The 23,939-nt window shown below is 41.0% G+C and overlaps 2 protein-coding genes across 5 annotated transcripts in view; both read left to right on the top strand.

Moving 5' to 3' along the window:
• lcp2a (lymphocyte cytosolic protein 2a) overlaps positions 1–8,640 on the top strand; it is a 13,943-nt gene extending 5,303 nt beyond the window's left edge. The window contains exons 4-21 of one of the 4 annotated variants that reach the window (XM_034550000.1): positions 148–213; positions 615–640; positions 880–908; positions 1,153–1,342; positions 1,761–1,846; positions 1,927–1,960; positions 2,065–2,142; positions 2,425–2,450; positions 2,681–2,700; positions 4,958–5,068; positions 5,151–5,169; positions 5,255–5,261; positions 5,360–5,447; positions 6,213–6,265; positions 6,712–6,794; positions 7,590–7,664; positions 7,797–7,946; positions 8,219–8,640. In XM_034550000.1, coding sequence (XP_034405891.1) covers positions 148–213; positions 615–640; positions 880–908; positions 1,153–1,342; positions 1,761–1,846; positions 1,927–1,960; positions 2,065–2,142; positions 2,425–2,450; positions 2,681–2,700; positions 4,958–5,068; positions 5,151–5,169; positions 5,255–5,261; positions 5,360–5,447; positions 6,213–6,265; positions 6,712–6,794; positions 7,590–7,664; positions 7,797–7,946; positions 8,219–8,368 — 1,291 coding nt within the window. In that variant the 3' untranslated portion in view covers positions 8,369–8,640. Of the gene's footprint in view, positions 1–147; positions 214–614; positions 641–879; positions 909–1,152; positions 1,343–1,760; positions 1,847–1,926; positions 1,961–2,064; positions 2,143–2,424; positions 2,451–2,680; positions 2,701–4,957; positions 5,069–5,150; positions 5,170–5,251; positions 5,262–5,359; positions 5,448–6,212; positions 6,266–6,711; positions 6,795–7,567; positions 7,665–7,796; positions 7,947–8,218 lie in introns of all 4 variants that reach the window. The other 3 variants (XM_034549999.1, XM_034550001.1, XM_034550002.1) reach the window with 3 other exon arrangements.
• A 6,201-nt stretch (positions 8,641–14,841) lies between these two features.
• foxi3a (forkhead box I3a) lies at positions 14,842–16,706 on the top strand. The gene is made up of 3 exons (XM_034550379.1): positions 14,842–15,037; positions 15,347–15,706; positions 16,198–16,706. Exons 1-3 carry the CDS (start codon positions 14,842–14,844, stop codon positions 16,704–16,706), a joined length of 1,065 nt encoding a protein of 354 aa, XP_034406270.1.
• The last annotated feature ends 7,233 nt before the right edge of the window (positions 16,707–23,939 follow it).

Raw genomic sequence — 23,939 nt, 5'->3', positions numbered from 1 at the left:
CCTGGTGGTCAGGAGAGAGAATGCAGCTTTAACACATGAAGCATTGACTTCACTCTTCAGAACCGGAGGTTGTTGCTGATTTGAATAACCTTTATTCATCATTTTTGATGACATATTCTCTATTTTAATAACCTTTATTCTCGTCAGGATGATCTCAAAGTTCAGCACTGAAATCAGCAGGAAGGAGGAGAGAAGAGGGCTGTTTGGTAAAAAGTAAGAATATTGTTTTTTATTGTAAAGTAAATGTTCAGTTTTTACTGATTTATATTTAGAAAACATAAATAGATTCAACATGAAGACATTACGGTTCCTTCTTTCTCTTAAGAACACTGACCTTGGTTCTGCGTCAATTAAACTCACTTTAAAATAATTAGAACTGAATAAAACAATATAAGTTATATCTAGTATGAAGTGATGTACTAGAATGTAATACTTTAAGGAGTACCAGGTACATTTAAGATATTACTGATAATATTACACTCAAATACTAACTGAAGTAGCCGGTGCACTTTTGTTAACATTATTAGGTATTTAAAGATTATTACGGATAATATTATTCAATCTTGTCGTTTATCATGAGAAATAATAATAATATTGTTTTCTTTCCATCACAGATCAACTCCCAAATATCATGAACCAGGTCAGAACTAATGTATAAATATATGTATATATATATATATGTATATATATATATATATATATATATATATATATATATATATATATATATGTATATATATACACATATATATACATATATATATATATATATATATATATATATGTATACAACCGTATTTGTATATTTGTATATTTATCCTCTTTGACATAATGTATATATATATATATATAAATACACATGTATCTTGCTCCCTGCAGACGTTCAGGGTTGGGGTGAAGACGAGTTTGTAAGTCATGTTTTTATTTTAACATAAAAACATTTAGTTTCAGGTTTATTTATTTTATATGTATTAGTACTTTTATATTAACAGAGTACTTTTACAGTGTGGTATTAGTACTTTTATATTAACAGAGTACTTTTACAGTGTGGTATTAGTACTTTTACAGTAACAGAGTACTTTTACAGTGTGGTATTAGTACTTTTACTGCAGTAGAGGACCTAAATACTTCGCCCACCTCTCCGTCCGTCAGGATGAGTTTGACGATGACTACGAGAGTCCGTTCAGCGGTGATGAAGACGAGGGCAGCGGCGGAGACTACGAGTCCCCCAATGAAGACCTGGACGGGGCCAACGACTACGAGCCCCCCCCCACCGAGCCCCCCGAGGACCTGGTCCACAAGCTGTGCCCCACGCTGCCCATTGCAGACAGCGACTACATAGGTAGAGCTCACAGCCTTGTGCCTCCTTCAGATGTACGACTGCACATGAACACACCGGAGCACATCCACGAGCACTTGAAAGCATCACGGAGTACTTTGCGTAGTATTTGGAGTAAGCTGTACCTTCAGGTCTTCAGTATTACATTGAAGCATAAACCGTGTTGGCAGAATTACAGCAAGAAGAGGCCGGGAATCGAACACCGGCCTCTTCTTCTTTCTGCCAACACGGTTTATGCTTCAATGTAATACTGAAGACCTGAAGGTACAACTTTCCCCCAGTGGGTCAAGCCGGGTTCTCTCCGGGTTTTATTAGACCGACTAATAACTTCATATATATATATGTGTGTGTGTGTGTGTGTGTGTGTGTGTGTGTGTGTGTGTGTACGTGTGTGTCTGTGTGTGTGTGTGTGTGTGTGTAGATAGCCATGTGGCATCCAGGGGCCCGCCCCCTGCTGTGTGTCCCCGACCCCCGGCCTCCACCCTGTCTGCACCGTCCCTCCAGATGGTGAGTCTCCTTCTGAAACGTTAGCGTTCAAACCAGTTGAAACCAGTTCATTAAACCTCCACCTGTGTGTTTGTGTGAAGCCAGCAGAGACCAGAAGAGACCGCTCCCCAAACCGTGAGTCCCCGTTAACGGATTTCTTATTAACGGAGGAAGTCGTCTGATCGCAGATCAATCACACTAACCGGAGACACTGTGGTTCTCTGTGGTTCTGTGTTCAGTTCCTCCGGGACCGCCGCAGATCTTTCGTTGCCACAAACCGGGTCGAGATTCAGGACCGAACCTGTCCCCCGTCAGAGGTAAACCTGAACCCCAATGCTTCTTTTTATTTATTATTATTGCTGATTAGTTGATTTCTTTCCACTGGTTTCACGTCATTTCTCTAAAAATAAACAGGAGAAAATACATAATAATAAAAACGTTATAACTTGTGACTCATCATCCAACTTCTGCAAGAAGCCACTCTTGATTTTTACTGTTTCACATAATAATTTAACAAACAAAACAAACTGAATCAGATTCAATGTGATGAGCCATCTATAGCGAGTATACATGTATTAATGCGATGTTTTCATCCACAGGACCTCATCGCAACACAGTGGACAAGGTGAGTTTTTTTCTTCATTTATTTATGCGTGTAAATATATATAAAACTGATCCGACCCAAAGGTTTTTATGTGAGTAATTTACATTCAATAATTGCAGGCAAACTGATTTAATGAGAAATGTAGAAAACGCAAAAGAAAACGAAAACTCTGAGGAACTCTAGGCTGAAAACCTCCCTGTAACTTTCTTTAGTCTTTATTGTTTTAATGAAATGTCTGTGTTTCCTCTCAGCCGGGCCCACATCCTCGGGGGTGAGTACAAACCCACTGTGGAATCAATAAGGGGCACCACAGGGCCCTGTGCTGGGTCCTCTTCGATTTACATTTACATGTGAACAATAGATGTCATGTGACCAGATGAACACTAGATGTCATGTGACCAGATGAACAATAGATGTCATGTGACCAGATGAACACTAGATGTCATGTGACCAGATGAACAATATATGTCATGTGACCAGATGAACAATAGATGTCATGTGACCAGATGAACAATAGATGTCATGTGACCAGATGAACAATAGATGTCATGTGACCAGATGAACAATAGATGTCAGGTGACCAGATGAACAATAGATGTCATGTGACCAGATGAACAATAGATGTCATGTGACCAGATGAACAATAGATGTCATGTGACCAGATGAACAATAGATGTCATGTGACCAGATGAACAATAGATGTCATGTGACCAGATGAACAATAGATGTCAGGTGACCAGATGAACAATAGATGTCATGTGACCAGATGAACAATAGATGTCATGTGACCAGATGAACAATAGATGTCATGTGACCAGATGAACACTAGATGTCATGTGACCAGATGAACAATAGATGTCATGTGACCAGATGAACAATAGATGTCAGGTGACCAGATGAACAATAGATGTCATGTGACCAGATGAACAATAGATGTCATGTGACCAGATGAACAATAGATGTCATGTGACCAGATGAACACTAGATGTCATGTGACCAGATGAACAATAGATGTCATGTGACCAGATGAACACTAGATGTCAGGTGACCAGATGAACAATAGATGTCATGTGACTAGATGAACACTAGATGTCATGTGACCAGATGAACAATATATGTCATGTGACCAGATGAACAATATATGTCATATGACCAGATGAACAATAGATGTCATGTGACCAGATGAACAATAGATGTCAGGTGACCAGATGAACAATAGATGTCATGTGACCAGATGAACAATAGATGTCATGTGACCAGATGAACAATAGATGTCATGTGACCAGATGAACAATAGATGTCATGTGACCAGATGAACAATAGATGTCATGTGACCAGATGAACAATAGATGTCATGTGACCAGATGAACAATAGATGTCAGGTGACCAGATGAACAATAGATGTCATGTGACCAGATGAACAATAGATGTCATGTGACCAGATGAACAATAGATGTCATGTGACCAGATGAACACTAGATGTCATGTGACCAGATGAACAATAGATGTCATGTGACTAGATGAACAATAGATGTCATGTGACCAGATGAACAATATATGTCATGTGACCAGATGAACAATATATGTCATGTGACCAGATGAACAATAGATGTCAGGTGACCAGATGAACACTAGATGTCAGGTGACCAGATGAACACTAGATGTCAGGTGACCAGATGAACACTAGATGTCAGGTGACCAGATGAACAATAGATGTCATGTGACCAGATGAACAATATATGTCATGTGACCAGATGAACAATAGATGTCATGTGACCAGATGAACAATAGATGTCAGGTGACCAGATGAACAATAGATGTCATGTGACCAGATGAACAATATATGTCATGTGACCAGATGAACAATAGATGTCATGTGACTAGATGAACAATAGATGTCATGTGACCAGATGAACACTAGATGTCATGTGACCAGATGAACACTAGATGTCATGTGACCAGATGAACAATAGATGTCATGTGACTAGATGAACAATATATGTCATGTGACCAGATGAACAATATATGTCATGTGACCAGATGAACAATAGATGTCATGTGACCAGATGAACACTAGATGTCATGTGACCAGATGAACAATATATGTCATGTGACCAGATGAACAATATATGTCATGTGACTAGATGAACAATATATGTCATGTGACCAGATGAACAATATATGTCATGTGACTAGATGAACAATAGATGTCATGTGACCAGATGAATGTATAGCCCCTCCAACACTTATAATATCTATCGTTATGCACATGAAACAGTCTTATGTTTAAGAAGCAATAAGTCATGTTAAGTCATTCTTCATGAGGAATAACTTTGAGATGCACCGTCTTGTTTTCAAAGACAATAATAGAATTTAAACAAATACAATTTTAGGATCATACATTCATTATTATACATAAATATTATTATCAAACACTGATCCTATAAAGAAGGATTTACCGGCTGATTATTCCAGTCCCAGCAGTTCTTTATAATCATAATCATAATCATAACCTTTCATATGTTCAGGCCTCAGCTAGACTCCCCCAACCCCCCTACCTGGTCCAAACCACCTGTCCTCCCTCTGGCCTCCACCTCCGTCAGTAGGAGCAACTCCTCCGCCCGGCCTCCTCCCAACAGGTCATCCATCACCTTAATGCTGTTATAATGTCAGACGTATTGGAGCTGCTGGATGATAACCAGGTTGTTGTTGTGTTTACAGGTTTGATGTGAGGAGAGAGGTAAGTGGAGCTTTATTGTGATGTTCATGTTTTATTGATCCACAACCAGCTCTGATCCTTTTCTTCTCTTCTTTCACGTCAGCAGAACGAAGGTAATATTTCATTTTTTATTCTTTTGAATTACATGAACAAAAAACATATTCCAAAACATATCAGAGTGGGTTCTTTAAATATGTATTCTCTCTTCCAGCTCCTAAACACAACACCTTCCCCCTTCCCGGTAAAAGTCTACCCCCCCGCCCCGGGCTGCCGGGGCTCCCTTCACACCAAGGAAACAGGTATGAAACAATAACAGTCTGAAAGTCATAGCCGGAGTCCCACAGGGTTCAACTGTTGGCCCACTTTAGTTTGAAGAACAATAAAGGAAGTAGAGAACGTTTCCCCACCCGCCAAGACAAACGGTCAAATCCTGTAAAGCTTCCTCAGTTGCCGAAGAAACATTTTTGTTATTATCTTTGAGGTGATTTGTGAAAAAGAGTTGATAAACTAAATGACTCTGCTGCATAACTTCTGACTCACGTGACCCATCAGCTGTGATATTTATATTACTATTTATATTTTCTTTGTTTCAGTTCCCGTCATGACAACATGGCTGTGGTGTTTTTGATAATTATTATAGGAATGTAGTTGTCTGGACTTCTGACCTTTCCTTGTCCTCAAGTGAGATCTGTGACGCTTTCTTTCAACACTTCTGCAGAAGCTATCACAAAGGCCAGGAAGTCAAAACAAACAGCACACAGGAAGTGGGTGGGAACTTCCACAATAAGGAATTGACAGAAAAATGATAAACCAATGACATTTAGTGAATCCAATAAATAAACAAGGAAAACCAGAGCGGATCCCTGGGGAACGCCAGCCTGTCGCTGTTGTTAGAACGTCAACATCTTTATTACTAATATTTTTTGTAATAAAGCAATTATCTTTGGTGCCAAGTAAACCGTATTCAGTGTAAATATCACACCATAGATGGACCACGAGGGCTCAACATGTATCATTTACCACGTTTCATGAACATTGTGTTTCTCTCGTTGGTTTCTGAGCAGTTTGCCTGCCAGCGTTCCTTCTGCTGGATCTCTGCCTCACAAGCTGCAGTCTGGTGAGAACAAGACGTCCTTCTGCTTCCTGCTGAGAGCAAAGCTCCAAACCAGAAGCTCACATTGACGTCATTCAGTGTGACTCTCATTATATCTGAGGTCCATCCATCCATATATATACATATATATATATGTATATGTATATGTATATATATGGATATGTATATACATATATATGTATATACATATCCATATATATCCATATATATGGATATGTATATACGTACATATACGTGACTCTCATTATATCTGAGGTCCATCCATCCATATATATACATATATATATATATATATATATATATATATATATACATATATATATATATATATATATATATATATATATATATATATAAGCCATATAAAACATTACTACAACATGTAAATATCTATTCATGACCATTTTCTCTGTCTGTGTGTGTGTGTCTGTGTGTGTGTGTGTGTGCAGCGATGGCCGGACAGCGAAGCAGCTTCGTAGCATCAGACAGAAAGTCTATCCGTCCTCCTTCACCTGCGTCCTTAAACACACAGGTAACAACACACACTCCTACACACATCACACACACTCGTCATGTGGGGACCTTGAACCACAGACGGACCTCTTGACGTCCTTACGGCTCCGACGTGTTTAAAACTTGTGGGTCCTCACAAAGATAGCAACACAAGACGTTTCTTCTACACTTCCTACTTCCTCACCTTAGGCTCGCTACGATGACCTCCATAGATTCAGAACACGATGAACAGTCTCCAACTTACACAGAAATCAAGTAAAGAGATATTCTTTACTTCTTAATCACAGATTTGAACTTTTACTAGTAAATAATTTAAAGCACTTAATGACCTAAAACGTCTCTGAATAAATGCGTCCTTGTAAACCTGCTCCCAGTCTGCGGTCCCCTCTTCGCTGTTAAACGAGTATGACTCACCATCTACTTTTAAATCGTTAGTAATTTTATAACCTAATTGGTTGGCAATGTGTTTATGCAGGTTTGTTTATGTGTTGAATTCATATGTTACATGTTTGTTTCTCTCTATTTCCTGTATAAATAAACTCCATTATTATTATTATAATTATGATGATAAAAACAGGAGTTCCTGTAGATTCTTCTTCAGTGTGACCAGCAGGTGGTGCTGTCGTTTTTGTGTTTGCTGATTGAATAATAATAATAATAACTTTATTGATTGTTTACAAAGTGCTTTGAGGGAGAGAGCAATAAAAGAATCGAAAGCTCAGACAGACTCAGACCAGTAAAACCAGTGGACAGTACCAGGTATAAGTATTTATATGTATACTGTGTGTGTAGTATTTATGTGTTTTGTGTGTAGGAGCTGGACCCTCGCTGGTACGTGGGCAAAGTGACCAGAGGTCAAGCAGAAGGATGTCTGAAACGAGTCAACAAGGTAACACAGATCTCAAAGTAAACACTTCCTGTTTTTCTTCAGTGTGACCCACTGAAGCATCATTGGAAATGTATTTCCTAACACTGCATGTAGTAGTCCAGGCCTCATGTATTCTTGTGTGTGTGTGTGGAGGACGGGGCGTTCCTGGTGAGGGACAGCACCCGGCAGCAGGCCAACCAGCCCTTCACCCTGATGGTCCTCTACCAGGACAAGGTCTACAACATCCAGATCCGCCAGCATAACCACAACTTCCTGCTGGGAACAGGACTCAAAGTGCAAGAGGTACAACAGAGTCTTCAGCAACCCCTAGTGGACATTGGAGAAAGGGCAGCTGTATTAGTACTGTAAAAGTACTAATACCACACAGTAAAAATACTCAGGCTACACTGATAGATACTGTGTTGTAATACAGTATAATACTAATACAACACAGTGTACTTTTAAATTGTTAGATGTTTTCAGTATGAAATAGCTAAAGCTGTAAATGTACGAGAGTAGAAGTATAAAGGAGCGCGAGAAGGAAGTACTCACATGTCAACTTCATGTCCGTGCAGTTCTTCCCCTCAGTGATCGGCATCGTCGGTCATTACTCCCAGAATCCTTTGCTCCTCATCGACGCCAAAAACCGCGCCTCCGGACAGCAGAACCAATGTATGCTAGCCGACCCGGCCGGGTATCAGATGAGCAGGCAGCAATGGTCCTGACGGGGTCAACGGGGTCACAGAACTAAACCAAAGCGAAACCAACAGGCAGAATTGGTTAAAACGTCTGATTTTTGCACACGTTGCTTCATTTGCTTATTTTTTAAAGATATAATAATTATATTTTGTGTCTTTAAAGGTTTTAAGTTTTTAATGTTTGTACAAGAAGTTGGATGAACGCTGTATTTGTACAACTTTAAAGTAGATTCATGATTCAAACTATGCCTGTTTATGTATGATGCTGAGCTGAATAAATCCCAGGTTCTTTAATTGTATTTACGATCTATTTTGTTTGTTTATTAATGTTTAAGAATGCAGAGGGGGACATTTTTAATCCTTCATGTGTCGCTTAGCTGATTTCAACAGCGTCTGATGGTGGTGGCTGCAGAGGGAAGTGGGAGGAGTGGCTGCAGAGGGAAGTGGGGGCGTGGCTGCAGAGGGAAGTGGGAGGAGTGGCTGCAGAGGGAAGTGGGGGCGTGGCTGCAGAGGGAAGTGGGAGGAGTGGCTGCAGAGGGAAGTGGGGGCGTGGCTGCAGAGGGAAGTGGGAGGAGTGGCTGCAGAGGGAAGTGGGGGCGTGGCTGGAGAGGGAAGTGGGAGGAGTGGCTGCAGAGGGAAGTGGGGGCGTGGCTGCAGAGGGAAGTGGGAGGAGTGGCTGCAGAGGGAAGTGGGAGGAGTGGCTGCAGAGGGAAGTGGGGGCGTGGCTTCAGAGGCCAGTGGGGGCGTGCCTGCAGATGGAAAGGGGGCGTGGCTCAGGGAACTGTACTGGGAAGCCACCACTAATTGTCTCTCTCTGATATAAACATCAGGAGGGTCGAGCAGCGATTATCTGAACGAAGAGGACAAGCTCTGATGACATCACACACAGAAGGAGAAAGACCTGATCACTATTCTTGGAGATGACGATTATTGATTAGATATTATTGATCTGAATGTAAGACAGAGAACCTTTATCTACTGCTGAGTAAATATGTTAAAGCTGAATCCGAATATTACAGCTTCTTTTCATTTGAATAAATATAGTTGATCAAATGGAGTTCACAGTTAATAACATTCCTAAGTAAACTTGTCTCGCCAGGTGACAAGACGGCGGTGAATACTGACTGGTAATGTCACTCGGTGACGTCATTGTTACAAATATATTATATTAGATGTATATATATAAACTATACACTGCTCAGCCTCCCGGGAAAAGCTCATGCCAGGGTGCTGGAGAGGAGGCTCCGACCGCTTGTCGAACCTCGGATTCAAGACGAACAGTGCGGATTCCGTCCCGGTCGTGGAACAGTGGACCAGCTCTTTACCCTCGCAAGATTACTGGAGGGGTCCTGGGAGTTTGCCCAACCAGTTTACATGTGCTTTGTAGACCTGGAGAAGGCTTTCGACCGGGTCCCTCGGGGGTTTTTGTGGGGGGTGCTGCGGGAGTATGGGGTGCCGGACCCGTTGGCACGGGCCATCCGGTCTCTGTACGCCTGCAGTGTTTGTCTCCTCGGTAGTAAGTCAGACACGTTCCCGGTGGGTGTTGGCCTCCGCCAGGGCTGCCCTTTATCACCGGTCCTGTTCGTGACCTTCATGGACAGGATATCTAGGCGCAGCCAGGGGGCGGAGAGGATCCGGTTCGGGAGTCTCGGGATCGCCTCTATGCTGTTTGCGGATGATGTGGTCCTGTTTGCCTCCTCGGACCGTGACCTCCAGCATTCACTGGGGCGCTTTGCAGCCGAGTGCGAAGCGGCAGGGATGAGAGTTAGCACCTCCAAATCTGAGGCCATGGTGCTCTGCCAGAAACCGGCGGATTGCTCCCTCCAGGTGGGGGCAAACTGCCTACCCCAAGCGAAGGAGTTCAAGTATCTCGGGGTCTTGTTCACGAGTGAGAGTAAGGTGGAGCGGGAGATCGATAGGCGGATCGGTGCGGCTGCAGCAGTAAAACAGGCGCTGTACCGGTCCGTCTTGGTGAAGAGGGAGCTGAGCCGGAAGGCAAAGCTCTCCATTTACTGGTCGGTCTACGTTCCAACCCTCACCTATGGTCACGAACTCTGGGTCGTGACCGAAAGAACGAGATCTCGGATACAAGCGGCCGAAATGAGCTTCCTCCGTAGGGTGGCCGGGCTCAGCCTTAGAGATAGGGTAAGGAGCTCGGACATCAGGGGGGAGCTTGGAGTCGAGTCGCTGCTCCTTCGTGTCGAAAGGAGTCACTGGGGTGGTTCATCTAGTCAGGATGCCTCCTGGACGCCTCCCATTAGAGGTTTTCCGGGCACTTCCAACTGGTAGGAGGCCCCGGGGAAGACCGAGGACACGCTGGAGGGATTATATCTCCCGGCTGGCCTTGGAACGCCTCGGGATCCCCCAGAATGAGCTGGGAAGTGTTGCGGGTGAGAGGGAAGCCTGGGTCGGCCTGCTGAACCTGCTGCCACCGCGACCCGACCCCGGATAAGAGGTGATAATGGATGGATGGATGGTATATATATATTTTAAAAATGTATCAAGTATCTCCAAAGTATCTATAAAGTGTCTACAAAGTATCTACAAAGTATCTATAAAGTGTTTACAAAGTATCTATAAAGTATCTCCAAAGTATCTATAAAGTATCACCAAATTATCTATAAAGTATCTAAAAAGTATCTATAAAGTGTGTATAAAGTGTCTACAAAGTATCTATAAAGTATCTATAAAGTGTCTACAAGTATCTATAAAGTGTATATAAAGTATCTATAAAGTGTATATAAAGTATCTATAAAGTATCTATAAAGTGTATATAAAGTATCTATAAAGTGTATATAAAGTATCTATAAAGTGTATATAAAGTGTATATAAAGTATCTATAAAGTGTATATAAAGTATCTATAAAGTGTATATAAAGTGTATATAAAGTATCTATAAAGTGTCTACAAAGTATCTATAAAGTGTATATAAAGTATCTATAAAGTGTTTATAAAGTGTCTACAAAGTATCTATAAAGTATCTATAAAGTGTCTACAAGTATCTATAAAGTGTGTACAAAGTATCTATAAAGTATCTATAAAGTGTCTACAAGTATCTATAAAGTGTCTACAAAGTATCTATAAAGTGTATATAAAGTATCTATAAAGTATCTATAAAGTGTCTACAAGTATCTATAACGTGTCTACAAAGTATCTATAAAGTGTATATAAAGTATCTATAAAGTATCTATAAAGTGTCTACAAGTATCTATAAAGTGTATATAAAGTATCTATAAAGTGTATATAAAGTATCTATAAAGTATCTATAAAGTGTATATAAAGTATCTATAAAGTGTATATAAAGTGTATATAAATTATCTATAAAGTGTATATAAAGTATCTATAAAGTGTATATAAAGTGTATATAAAGTATCTATAAAGTGTCTACAAAGTATCTATAAAGTGTATATAAAGTATCTATAAAGTGTTTATAAAGTGTCTACAAAGTATCTATAAAGTATCTATAAAGTGTCTACAAGTATCTATAAAGTGTGTACAAAGTATCTATAAAGTATCTATAAAGTGTCTACAAGTATCTATAAAGTTTCTACAAAGTATCTATAAAGTGTATATAAAGTATCTATAAAGTATCTATAAAGTGTCTACAAGTATCTATAACGTGTCTACAAAGTATCTATAAAGTGTATATAAAGTATCTATAAAGTATCTATAAAGTGTGTACAAAGTATCTATAAAGTGTCTATAAAGTATCTATAAAGTGTCTACAAAGTATCTATAAAGTATCTATAAAGTGTCTATAAAGTATCTAAAGTGTCTACAAAGTATCTATAAAGTGTCTACAAAGTATCTATAAAGTGTATATAAAGTATCTATAAAGTGTATATAAAGTATCTATAAAGTATCTATAAAGTGTATATAAAGTATCTATAAAGTGTATATAAAGTGTATATAAGGTATCTATAAAGTGTATATAAAGTATCTATAAAGTATCTATAAAGTGTATATAAAGTATCTATAAAGTGTATATAAAGTGTATATAAAGTATCTATAAAGTGTCTACAAAGTATCTATAAAGTGTATATAAAGTATCTATAAAGTGTTTATAAAGTGTCTACAAAGTATCTATAAAGTATCTATAAAGTGTCTACAAGTATCTATAAAGTGTGTACAAAGTATCTATAAAGTGTCTACAAGTATCTATAAAGTGTCTACAAAGTATCTATAAAGTGTATATAAAGTATCTATAAAGTATCTATAAAGTGTCTACAAGTATCTATAACGTGTCTACAAAGTATCTATAAAGTGTATATAAAGTATCTATAAAGTATCTATAAAGTGTGTACAAAGTATCTATAAAGTGTCTATAAAGTATCTATAAAGTGTCTACAAAGTATCTATAAAGTATCTATAAAGTGTCTATAAAGTATCTAAAGTGTCTACAAAGTATCTATAAAGTGTCTACAAAGTATCTATAAAGTGTATATAAAGTATCTATAAAGTGTATATAAAGTGTATATAAAGTATCTATAAAGTGTATATAAAGTATCTATAAAGTGTATATAAAGTGTATATAAAGTATCTATAAAGTGTATATAAAGTATCTATAAAGTGTATTTAAAGTGTATATAAAGTATCTATAAAGTATCTATAAAGTATCTATAAAGTGTATATAAAGTGTCTACACCGTCCTCGTAGTACTTTCGTTGCTCCTTGAAGACACAAAGTCTCCACATGTTGGATCACTCGTCTTTGTTGTGATACATTTACATGTTTCATTGTTAACATGAGAACAAAAGACGGTGACGCCTCAAACACCAGCTGATGCTCAGTGAGTCCGTCTGAAGCTTCTCCTACGTCTACTGATAAATATATATATATATATATATATATATATATATATTTATATATATATATATAGGAACCACTCTGGCTCTAACATGTGAACCACTCCATGAGAAGGTTCCTCTGGTTCTAACATGTGAACCACTCCATGAGAAGGTTCCTATGACTCTAACATGTGAACCACTCCATGAGAAGGTTCCTCTGGCTCTAACATGTGAACCACTCCATGAGAAGGTTCCTCTGACTCTAACATGTGAACCACTCCATGAGAAGGTTCCTCTGGTTCTAACATGTGAACACTCCATGAGAAGGTTCCTCTGACTCTAACATGTGAACCACTCCATGAGAAGGTTCCTATGGCTCTAACATGTGAACCACTCCATGAGAAGGTTCCTCTGGCTCTAACATGTGAACACTCCATGAGAAGGTTCCTCTGACTCTAACATGTGAACCACTCCATGAGAAGGTTCCTATGGCTCTAACATGTGAACCACTCCATGAGAAGGTTCCTCTGACTCTAAAATGTGAACCACTCCATGAGAAGGTTCTTATGGCTCTAACATGTGAACCACTCCATGAGAAGGTTCCTCTGACTCTAACATGTGAACCACTCCATGAGAAGGTTCCTCTGGCTCTAACATGTGAACCACTCCATGAGAAGGTTCCTCTGGCTCTAACATGTGAACCACTCCATGAGAAGGTTCCTATGACTCTAACATGTGAACCACTCCATGAGAAGGTTCCTCTGGCTCTAACATGTGAACCACTCCATGAGAAGGTTCCTATGACTCTAACATGTGAACCACTCCATGAGAAGGTTCCTCTGGCTCTAACATGTGAACCACTCCATGAGAAGGTTCCTCTGGCTCTAACATGTGAACCACTCCATGAGAAGGTTCCTCTGGCTCTAACATGTGAACCACTCCATGAGAAGGTTTCTCTGGCTCTAACATGTGAACCACTCCATGAGAAGGTTCCTCTGGCTCTAACATGTGAACCACTCCATGAGAAGGTTCCTCTGGCTCTAACATGTGAACCACTCCATGAGAAGGTTCCTCTGGCTCTAACATGTGAACCACTCCATGAGAAGGTTCCTATGACTCTAACATGTGAACCACTCCATGAGAAGGTTCCTCTGGCTCTAGACCATGAAGAGATGTGTACACAAGCAGAGTGTTTTAAAGTCTATTCTCTGAGCAACAGGAAGCCAGTGCAGAGACCTGAGCACTGGACTAATATGGTGGTATTTCCTGGTTCTAGTCAGGACTGGAGCAGCAGCATTCTGGATGTTCTGGATGTTCTGCAGCTGTCTTCCAGCTCGTTTAGAGCCCAGTGAGCAGGTCGTTACAGGAGTCAAGACAGTAGACAAACGCATGGATTAGTCTCTCCAAGTCGGGTTTAGACACTATTCCTTTGACATACCTCATTAAATGCTCTTATCTGCCTGAGGGGAGGATTCAACCTGCGATTATTCAAATCAACCCCCAACACACACACACACACACACACACACACACACGTATGCATGTGAATGCGTCTCTGTGTGTGTGTGTGTGTGTGTTTGTGCATGTGTGTGTGTGTGTGTGTCAGACGGCCAATCAGCTCGTCCGTGGGTGGGGCAGCAGGGTATAAGTTCCTCAGGTGAGCAGCAGCAGGACAGGTGTGTGTCCCGGCAGCATAAGACCAGCAGCCTCCAGCATGGCGTCCTTCGTCCCTGAGCCACGTCTTTCCCCCCCGAGGGGGCTCTCGTCTCTGGGCCTCGATCCGTCCGATTTCAGCCTCTACAGCCCTCCAGCTCCTCCAGAGTCCTGCCTGTCTGCGCCCCCCTGGATCCACAGTGACCCCTACGTCTGCTTCTCCAGCCCAGACCTGGGCCCCGTCTATCGGGCACCAGGTCTCCCACTAGGATTCCCACCAGGACTCTCCTCAGGACCACCAGGACTCCCACTTGGACTCCCCGCGGGACTCCCATCAGGACTCCCATCAGGTCTCCCATCAGGACTCCCATCAGGTCTCCCATCAGGACTCACATCAGGTCTCCCATCAGGTCTCCCATCAGGTCTCCCATCAGGACTCCCATCAGGACTCCCATCAGGACTCCCATCAGGTCTCCCATTAGGACTCCCATCAGGACTCCCATCAGGACTCCCATCAGGTCTCCCATCAGGACTCCCATCAGGACTCCCATCAGGTCTCCCATCAGGACTCCCATCAGGTCTCCCATCAGGACTCCCATCAGGTGTCCCCCCAGCCTTCGTGGGCCTCTTCCCCCATCTCTACGGCCTCCAGAACCCACTGCCCCCCGGCAGCCCCTGGACCTCCCTCTCCATTCAGGAGGACTTCCTGCGTCTGGTCCGCCCCCCGTACTCCTACTCCGCCCTCATCGCCATGGCGATACAGAGCGCTCCGGAGCAGCGGCTGACGCTCAGCCAGATCTACCGGTACGTGGCCGACAGCTTCCCGTTCTACAGCCGCAACCAGGCGGGCTGGCAGAACTCCATCCGGCACAACCTGTCACTCAACGACTGCTTCCGGAAGGTCTCCCGGCACGAGAGCGACCCAGGTGAGTCCAGAGGCTCATATGTACCTGTGTGGACATTAATGTGTTTCTCATATTTACCTGTGTGGATATTAATGTGTTTCTCACACAAATGTGACTTTGAGAAGAGAAGAATTAAAGTTAAAATCATTCTGCTTAGTTTTTAAAGGGAGTTCAGTGAAGTAGAAGAGAAATGGTTTCTATAATAGTTATGTTCCACCTCCACCTCCTCCTCCTCCTCCTCCTCTTCCACCTCCTCCTCCTCCTCCTCCTCCTCCTCTTCCTCTTCCTCCTCCTCTCCGCCCTCCTCCTCCTCCTCCTCCTCCTCTCCCCCCTCCTCCTCCTCCTCCTCTCCCCCCTCCTCCTCCTCCTCCTCCTCCTCTTCCTCTTCCTCCTCCTCTCCGCCCTCCTCCTCCTCCTCCTCCTCCTCTTCCACCTCCTCCTCCTCCTCCTCCTCTTCCTCCTCCTCTCCCCCCTCCTCCTCCTCCTCTTCCTCCTCCTCTTCCTCTCTGCAGGAAAAGGAAACTACTGGACTCTGGACACAAACTGTGAGAAGATGTTGGACAACGGAAACTTTCGCCGCAAGAGGAAGAGGAAGGCGGATAAGGCACCTTCCTCCTCCTCTTCCTCTGACTCCTCCTCGTCAGAGCTCAGCCCTAAACTTCCCAGCATGCCCTGCGGCATAGGTGGCAGCACTGAGTTCCCTGCGCTGTCAGGTGCTCCCCTCGGCGGCTTTCTGTGTCCCCTCCAGGACACCCTCCTGCCTCCTCTTCCTCCTCTTCTTCCTCACGCCGGCGCCCCCTCACTGTACATCCAGGTACCGGACCTCGCCCCCCCGCCTCCTCCTCAGGGATACTCCGTGGTGCCGCAGTGGAACCCCTGCAGCTCCTCTCACTTGACCCCCCAGGCCGGCTCTCCGCCGCTCTACGTGGACCTGCAGACGGAGTCCTGCTTCCTGCCGGACCTGCAGGAGGCCCAGCAGCTGCAGGAGCAGTGCGGCTTCCCTGGGGCACCGCTTCTCTGAGGGTTTTTGTTTTATTTATCTGATTTTATTTAATTAATTTTTTTATTTATCTGATTTTATTAGTATTTATCTTTTTTTTTTACAAAAGTGGGTGAATGTTTTTTTTTTACAGTGTAAATATGAGATGAATGTGTTTAAAAAACCTTTTTGTACAAATGAAGTCCTCAAATGTTCAGAACTAACCAGCTTTCTAGTTTATTTAAAGACAAAGAACAAAACATTTACTACAATTAAATCCGATCAATGAGGACAACAACAAAGCAATTATGAAACGTATGAGAACAGAATGAAATAGAAATAAATATCTTGTTTGTTATGATTTAATGGTCTTAATAGGGGGGTTTCCTGTTCTGCAATTCTGTTGTACCCCCTCTCTTATTTATTTACTTTTTTAGCTAAGATGAATTGAAAATAAAATGGTGGTAAGAATGATATAAATACAATTGTTATAGCAAGTTCAATATGGAAGATGATGATTTATGATGATTTATGTTCGACTTATGTCTGTGTTTTTCTGTCCTTGTCTGATTGTTCGTATAGTTGTTTTTTATTTATTTATTTGTTGTTGTTGTTGTTGTTGTCTAGTAATGTGAGGTAATATGTAACTTGTAAAAACTTAAAAATAAAATGATTGAAAGAAATATCTTCATAACATCTGTTTCTTATAAGAAAAATAGACTTTAAGTGAAAGTTCTTTGTAACGTTAGCTAGCATTTAAGCTAACGTTAGCTAGCGGTTAAGCTAGCGGTTAAGCTAACGTTAGCTAGCTAGACCACCAAGTCCACCGTGTGAAACCCCTTTAGAAGAGTTCAGTGTAAATATATCCACAACTTGCTTATTAGCTGGTGCAATGATAATTATGTCAATCTTTCACTCATCTTTTTTTTATTGGTGTTCATGGCTTCTCCACCGTTAACGGGACAGTAAAGTGGGAGTCATGAAGAAACCTCGTGGGTAAACCATTTACCAATTTAAAAGTAACATATAACATCACGTTTCACTTATTAATTTAGATGAAACTGAAGCATTTATTTAATGGCAGACAATCAAATATACAAAAAAAGAAAAAAGAGTATAATTTAAGTGAACTATCGGCATGTATATTAGCACATACACAGTCATATACTTAAATTGTACTACGTATACTATAAATTGTTCCAATTTAGCTCACAAATAATATACTAAATAGACTTCAAATTGTGCTCAACTAATATTTAATCAAAAATAAAATATATTAAGTACACGATAAGTTGTTCCAAATTAGGTATACTTATGATTAGTAAGGCTTCAAGTATGCTAAGATTAAATATACTTCATTTTTCACCTCATGAAAAAAGACATTAATCAACAAAGGAAGCAAAGTATTAAAGAAACAAAATAGATTATAAATGTATTAATAAACAAAGTAGAATATAAATGTTTTCTACTGCAAACCAAGTCTACCTACAGGTACTAATAAAGTAACCAAACCAAAATGTATTTAGAAACAAAGTAGATTATGAATGTATTAAAGGAACAAAGTAGATTAAAAATGTATTAAAGAAACAAACTAGATTAAAAATGTTGGCTAGCTATACATGGTGTATGTTAGGCTAACGTTCACTAGCTATACATGGTGTATGTTAGGCTAACGTTCACTAGCTATACATGGAGTATGTTAGGCTAACGTTCACTAGCTATACATGGAGTATGTTAGGCTAACGTTCACTAGCTATACATAGCATATGTTAGGCTAACGTTCACTAGCTATACATGGAGTATGTTAGGCTAACGTTCACTAGCTATACATGGAGTATGTTAGGCTAACGTTCACTAGCTATACATGGAGTATGTTAGGCTAACGTTCACTAGCTATACATGGTGTATGTTAGGCTAACGTTCACTAGCTATACATGGTGTATGTTAGGCTAACGTTCACTAGCTATACATGGTGTATGTTAGGCTAACGTTCACTAGCTATACGTAGTGTATGTTAGGCTAACGTTCACTAGCTATACGTGGTGTATGTTAGGCTAACGTTCTCTAGCTATACATGGTGTATGTTAGGCTAACGTTCGCTAGCTATACATGGAGTATGTTAGGCTAACGTTCACTAGCTATACATGGAGTATGTTAGGCTAACGTTCACTAGCTATACATGGAGTATGTTAGGCGAACGTTCGCTAGCTATACATGGAGTATGTTAGGCTAACGTTCACTAGCTATACATGGTGTATGTTAGGCTAACATTCTCTAGCTATACATGGAGTATGTTAGGCTAACGTTCACTAGCTATACATGGAGTATGTTAGGCTAACGTTCACTAGCTATACATGGAGTATGTTAGGCTAACGTTCACTAGCTATACATGGAGTATGTTAGGCTAACGTTCACTAGCTATACATGGAGTATGTTAGGCTAACGTTCACTAGCTATACATGCCGTATGTTAGGCTAACGTTCACTAGCTATACATGCCGTATGTTAGGCTAACGTTCACTAGCTATACATGGAGTATGTTAGGCGAACGTTCGCTAGCTATACATGGAGTATGTTAGGCTAACATTCACTAGCTATACATGGAGTATGTTAGGCTAACGTTCACTAGCTATACATGGAGTATGTTAGGCTAACGTTCACTAGCTATACATGGAGTATGTTAGGCTAACGTTCACTAGCTATACATGGAGTATGTTAGGCTAACGTTCACTAGCTATACATGGAGTATGTTAGGCTAACATTCACTAGCTATACATGGAGTATGTTAGGCTAACGTTCACTAGCTATCGTAAATCAAATGAGACATTAGTGTAGGAGACAGACCGCTAGCGAGTCTGTTTACCTGTGAAGATAAACACTCCTCTACATGTGAAGATGAACACACCTCTACATGTGAAGATGAACACTCCTCTACATGTGAAGATGAACACTCCTCTACATGTGAAGATGAAGATGAACACTCCTCTACATGTGAAGATGAAGATGAACACACCTCTACATGTGAAGATAAACACTCCTCTACATGTGAAGATGAACACACCTCTACATGTGAAGATGAACACACCTCTACATGTGAAGATAAACACTCCTCTACATGTGAAGATGAAGATGAACACTCCTCTACATGTGAAGATGAAGATGAACACACCTCTACATGTGAAGATGAAGATGAACACTCCTCTACATGTGAAGATGAAGATGAACACACCTCTACATGTGAAGATGAACACTCCTCTACATGTGAAGATGAACACACCTCTACATGTGAAGATGAAGATGAACACTCCTCTACATGTGAAGATGAACACTCCTCTACATGTGAAGATGAAGATGAACACACCTCTACATGTGAAGATGAAGATGAACACTCCTCTACGTGTGAAGATGAAGATGAACACACCTCTACATGTGAAGATGAACACTCCTCTACATGTGAAGATGAAGATGAACACTCCTCTACATGTGAAGATGAAGATGAACACACCTCTACATGTGAAGATGAACACACCTCTACATGTGAAGATGAACACACCTCTACATGTGAAGATGAAGATGAACACACCTCTACATGTGAAGATGAAGATGAACACACGTCTACATGTGAAGATGAAGATGAACACTCCTCTACATGTGAAGATGAAGATGAACACACGTCTACATGTGAAGATGAAGATGAACACACCTCTACATGTGAAGATGAAGATGAACACTCCTCTACATGTGAAGATGAAGATGAACACTCCTCTACATGTGAAGATGAAGATGAACACTCCTCTACATGTGAAGATGAACACACCTCTACATGTGAAGATGAACACATCTCTACATGTGAAGGTGAAGATGAACACTCCTCTACATGTGAAGATGAAGATGAACACACCTCTACATGTGAAGATGAAGATGAACACACCTCTACATGTGAAGATGAACACACCTCTACATGTGAAGATGAACACACCTCTACATGTGAAGATGAAGATGAACACACCTCTACATGTGAAGATGAAGATGAACACACCTCTACATGTGAAGATGAACACACCTCTACATGTGAAGATGAAGATGAACACACCTCTACATGTGAAGATGAAGATGAACACTCCTCTACATGTGAAGATGAAGATGAACACACCTCTACATGTGAAGATGAACACTCCTCTACATGTGAAGATGAAGATGAACACTCCTCTACATGTGAAGATGAAGATGAACACACCTCTACATGTGAAGATGAACACACCTCTACATGTGAAGATGAAGATGAACACACCTCTACATGTGAAGATGAACACACCTCTACATGTGAAGATGAAGATGAACACACCTCTACATGTGAAGATGAAGATGAACACACCTCTACATGTGAAGATGAACACTCCTCTACATGTGAAGATGAACACACCTCTACATGTGAAGATGAAGATGAACACTCCTCTACATGTGAAGATGAAGATGAACACTCCTCTACATGTGAAGATGAAGATGAACACACCTCTACATGTGAAGATGAAGATGAACACTCCTCTACATGTGAAGATGAAGATGAACACACCTCTACATGTGAAGATGAACACACCTCTACATGTGAAGATGAAGATGAACACTCCTCTACATGTGAAGATGAAGATGAACACACCTCTACATGTGAAGATGAAGATGAACACACCTCTACATGTGAAGATGAACACACCTCTACATGTGAAGATGAACACTCCTCTACATGTGAAGATGAACACATCTCTACATGTGAAGATGAACACTCCTCTACATGTGAAGATGAACACATCTCTACATGTGAAGATGAAGATGAACACATCTCTACATGTGAAGATGAACACACCTCTACATGTGAAGATGAACACACCTCTACATGTGAAGATGAAGATGAACACACCTCTACATGTGAAGATGAAGATGAACACTCCTCTACATGTGAAGATGAAGATGAACACACCTCTACATGTGAAGATGAAGATGAACACACCTCTACATGTGAAGATGAAGATGAACACTCCTCTACATGTGAAGATGAAGATGAACACTCCTCTACATGTGAAGATGAAGATGAACACTCCTCTACATGTGAAGATGAAGATGAACACACCTCTACATGTGAAGATGAAGATGAACACTCCTCTACATGTGAAGATGAAGATGAACACACGTCTACATGTGAAGATGAAGATGAACACTCCTCTACATGTGAAGATGAAGATGAACACACGTCTACATGTGAAGATGAAGATGAACACACCTCTACATGTGAAGATGAAGATGAACACTCCTCTACATGTGAAGATGAAGATGAACACTCCTCTACATGTGAAGATGAAGATGAACACTCCTCTACATGTGAAGATGAACACACCTCTACATGTGAAGATGAACACACCTCTACATGTGAAGATAAACACTCCTCTACATGTGAAGATAAACACTCCTCTACATGTGAAGATGAAGATGAACACTCCTCTACATGTGAAGATAAACACTCCTCTACATGTGAAGATGAAGATGAACACTCCTCTACATGTGAAGATGAAGATGAACACACCTCTACATGTGAAGATGAACACTCCTCTACATGTGAAGATGAACACACCTCTACATGTGAAGATGAACACTCCTCTACATGTGAAGATGAACACACCTCTACATGTGAAGATGAACACACCTCTACATGTGAAGATGAAGATGAACACACCTCTACATGTGAAGATGAACACTCCTCTACATGTGAAGATGAACACACCTCTACATGTGAAGATGAACACTCCTCTACATGTGAAGATGAAGATGAACACTCCTCTACATGTGAAGATGAAGATGAACACTCCTCTACATGTGAAGATGAACACTCCTCTACATGTGAAGATGAAGATGAACACTCCTCTACATGTGAAGATGAAGATGAACACACCTCTACATGTGAAGATGAACACACCTCTACATGTGAAGATGAAGATGAACACACCTCTACATGTGAAGATGAACACTCCTCTACATGTGAAGATGAACACACCTCTACATGTGAAGATGAACACTCCTCTACATGTGAAGATGAAGATGAACACTCCTCTACATGTGAAGATGAAGATGAACACTCCTCTACATGTGAAGATGAACACACCTCTACATGTGAAGATGAAGATGAACACTCCTCTACATGTGAAGATGAAGATGAACACTCCTCTACATGTGAAGATGAAGATGAACACTCCTCTACATGTGAAGATGAAGATGAACACTCCTCTACATGTGAAGATGAAGATGAACACTCCTCTACATGTGAAGCTACTTTATGATGGAAGCAGTCGCCCAATCACAGATTCATCTTGATAAAAACCTTGTTTGTACCTATTGTATGTATTTACCTGTATATAGTTATGTGTGTATATATAGGTACACAATATTATGCATGTGCCCTCTACTTCCTCTAGAATGAACATACTTATAAACGTTACACCTCCTTCATAATGTCATTTTGCTTTTCCTACAATTATGATGATGAGTAGATCAAAAGTGTATTATGTTCACTACATGACGTTGAACATTGTTCTTCCCCTCCTGGTGCTCGGGCAGAGTGGGAGGCGGCTTCATGCTCGTTATGCTGACTCATCAGGACGACCAGCTGATTAACAGATCAATACTGCTGTTTACACACAACACGAGGAGAGTGTGTGTGTCCTGAGGACGTGTGGAGTGTAAACAAACGGCACACTTACGGCCTCATCCATAAATCACACACACACACACACACAAAACCACAGGATTGAAGGTGTTTTTAGCTATCTTAATTTCACATCTTGTCTCAAAAAGATGCAGAAAAGCTGGTTCACGTGTTTGTTACTTCCAGACTAGATTACTGCAACTCCTTATTATCAGGCTGCTCTAATAAGTCTCTTAAGTCCCTCCAGTTGATCCAGAATGCTGCAGCTCGTGTACTCACAAAAACTAAGAAAAGAGATCACATGACTCCTGTATTAGCTGCTCTGCACTGGCTCCCTGTAAAATCAAGAATCACATTTAAAATTCTTCTCCTCACCTACAAAGCCTTGACTGGTGATGCACCATCATATCTTAAGGAGCTTGTAGTACCATATTGCCCCACTAGAGAGCTGCTCACTAAATGCGGGGCTACTTGTGGTTCCTAGAGTCCTAAAAAGTAGGATGGGAGCCAGAGCCTTCAGTTATCAAGCTCCTCTTTTATGGAACCAGCTTCCACTTTCAGTCCGGGAGGCAGACACAGTCACCT

The sequence above is a fragment of the Cyclopterus lumpus genome, chromosome 14, assembly GCF_009769545.1.
Source record: "Cyclopterus lumpus isolate fCycLum1 chromosome 14, fCycLum1.pri, whole genome shotgun sequence".
In the NCBI taxonomy this organism is placed as follows: Eukaryota; Metazoa; Chordata; class Actinopteri; order Perciformes; family Cyclopteridae; genus Cyclopterus; species Cyclopterus lumpus.
The sequence above is the reverse complement of the archived record's forward strand: the minus strand, read 5'-3'. Positions and strand labels throughout refer to the sequence as shown.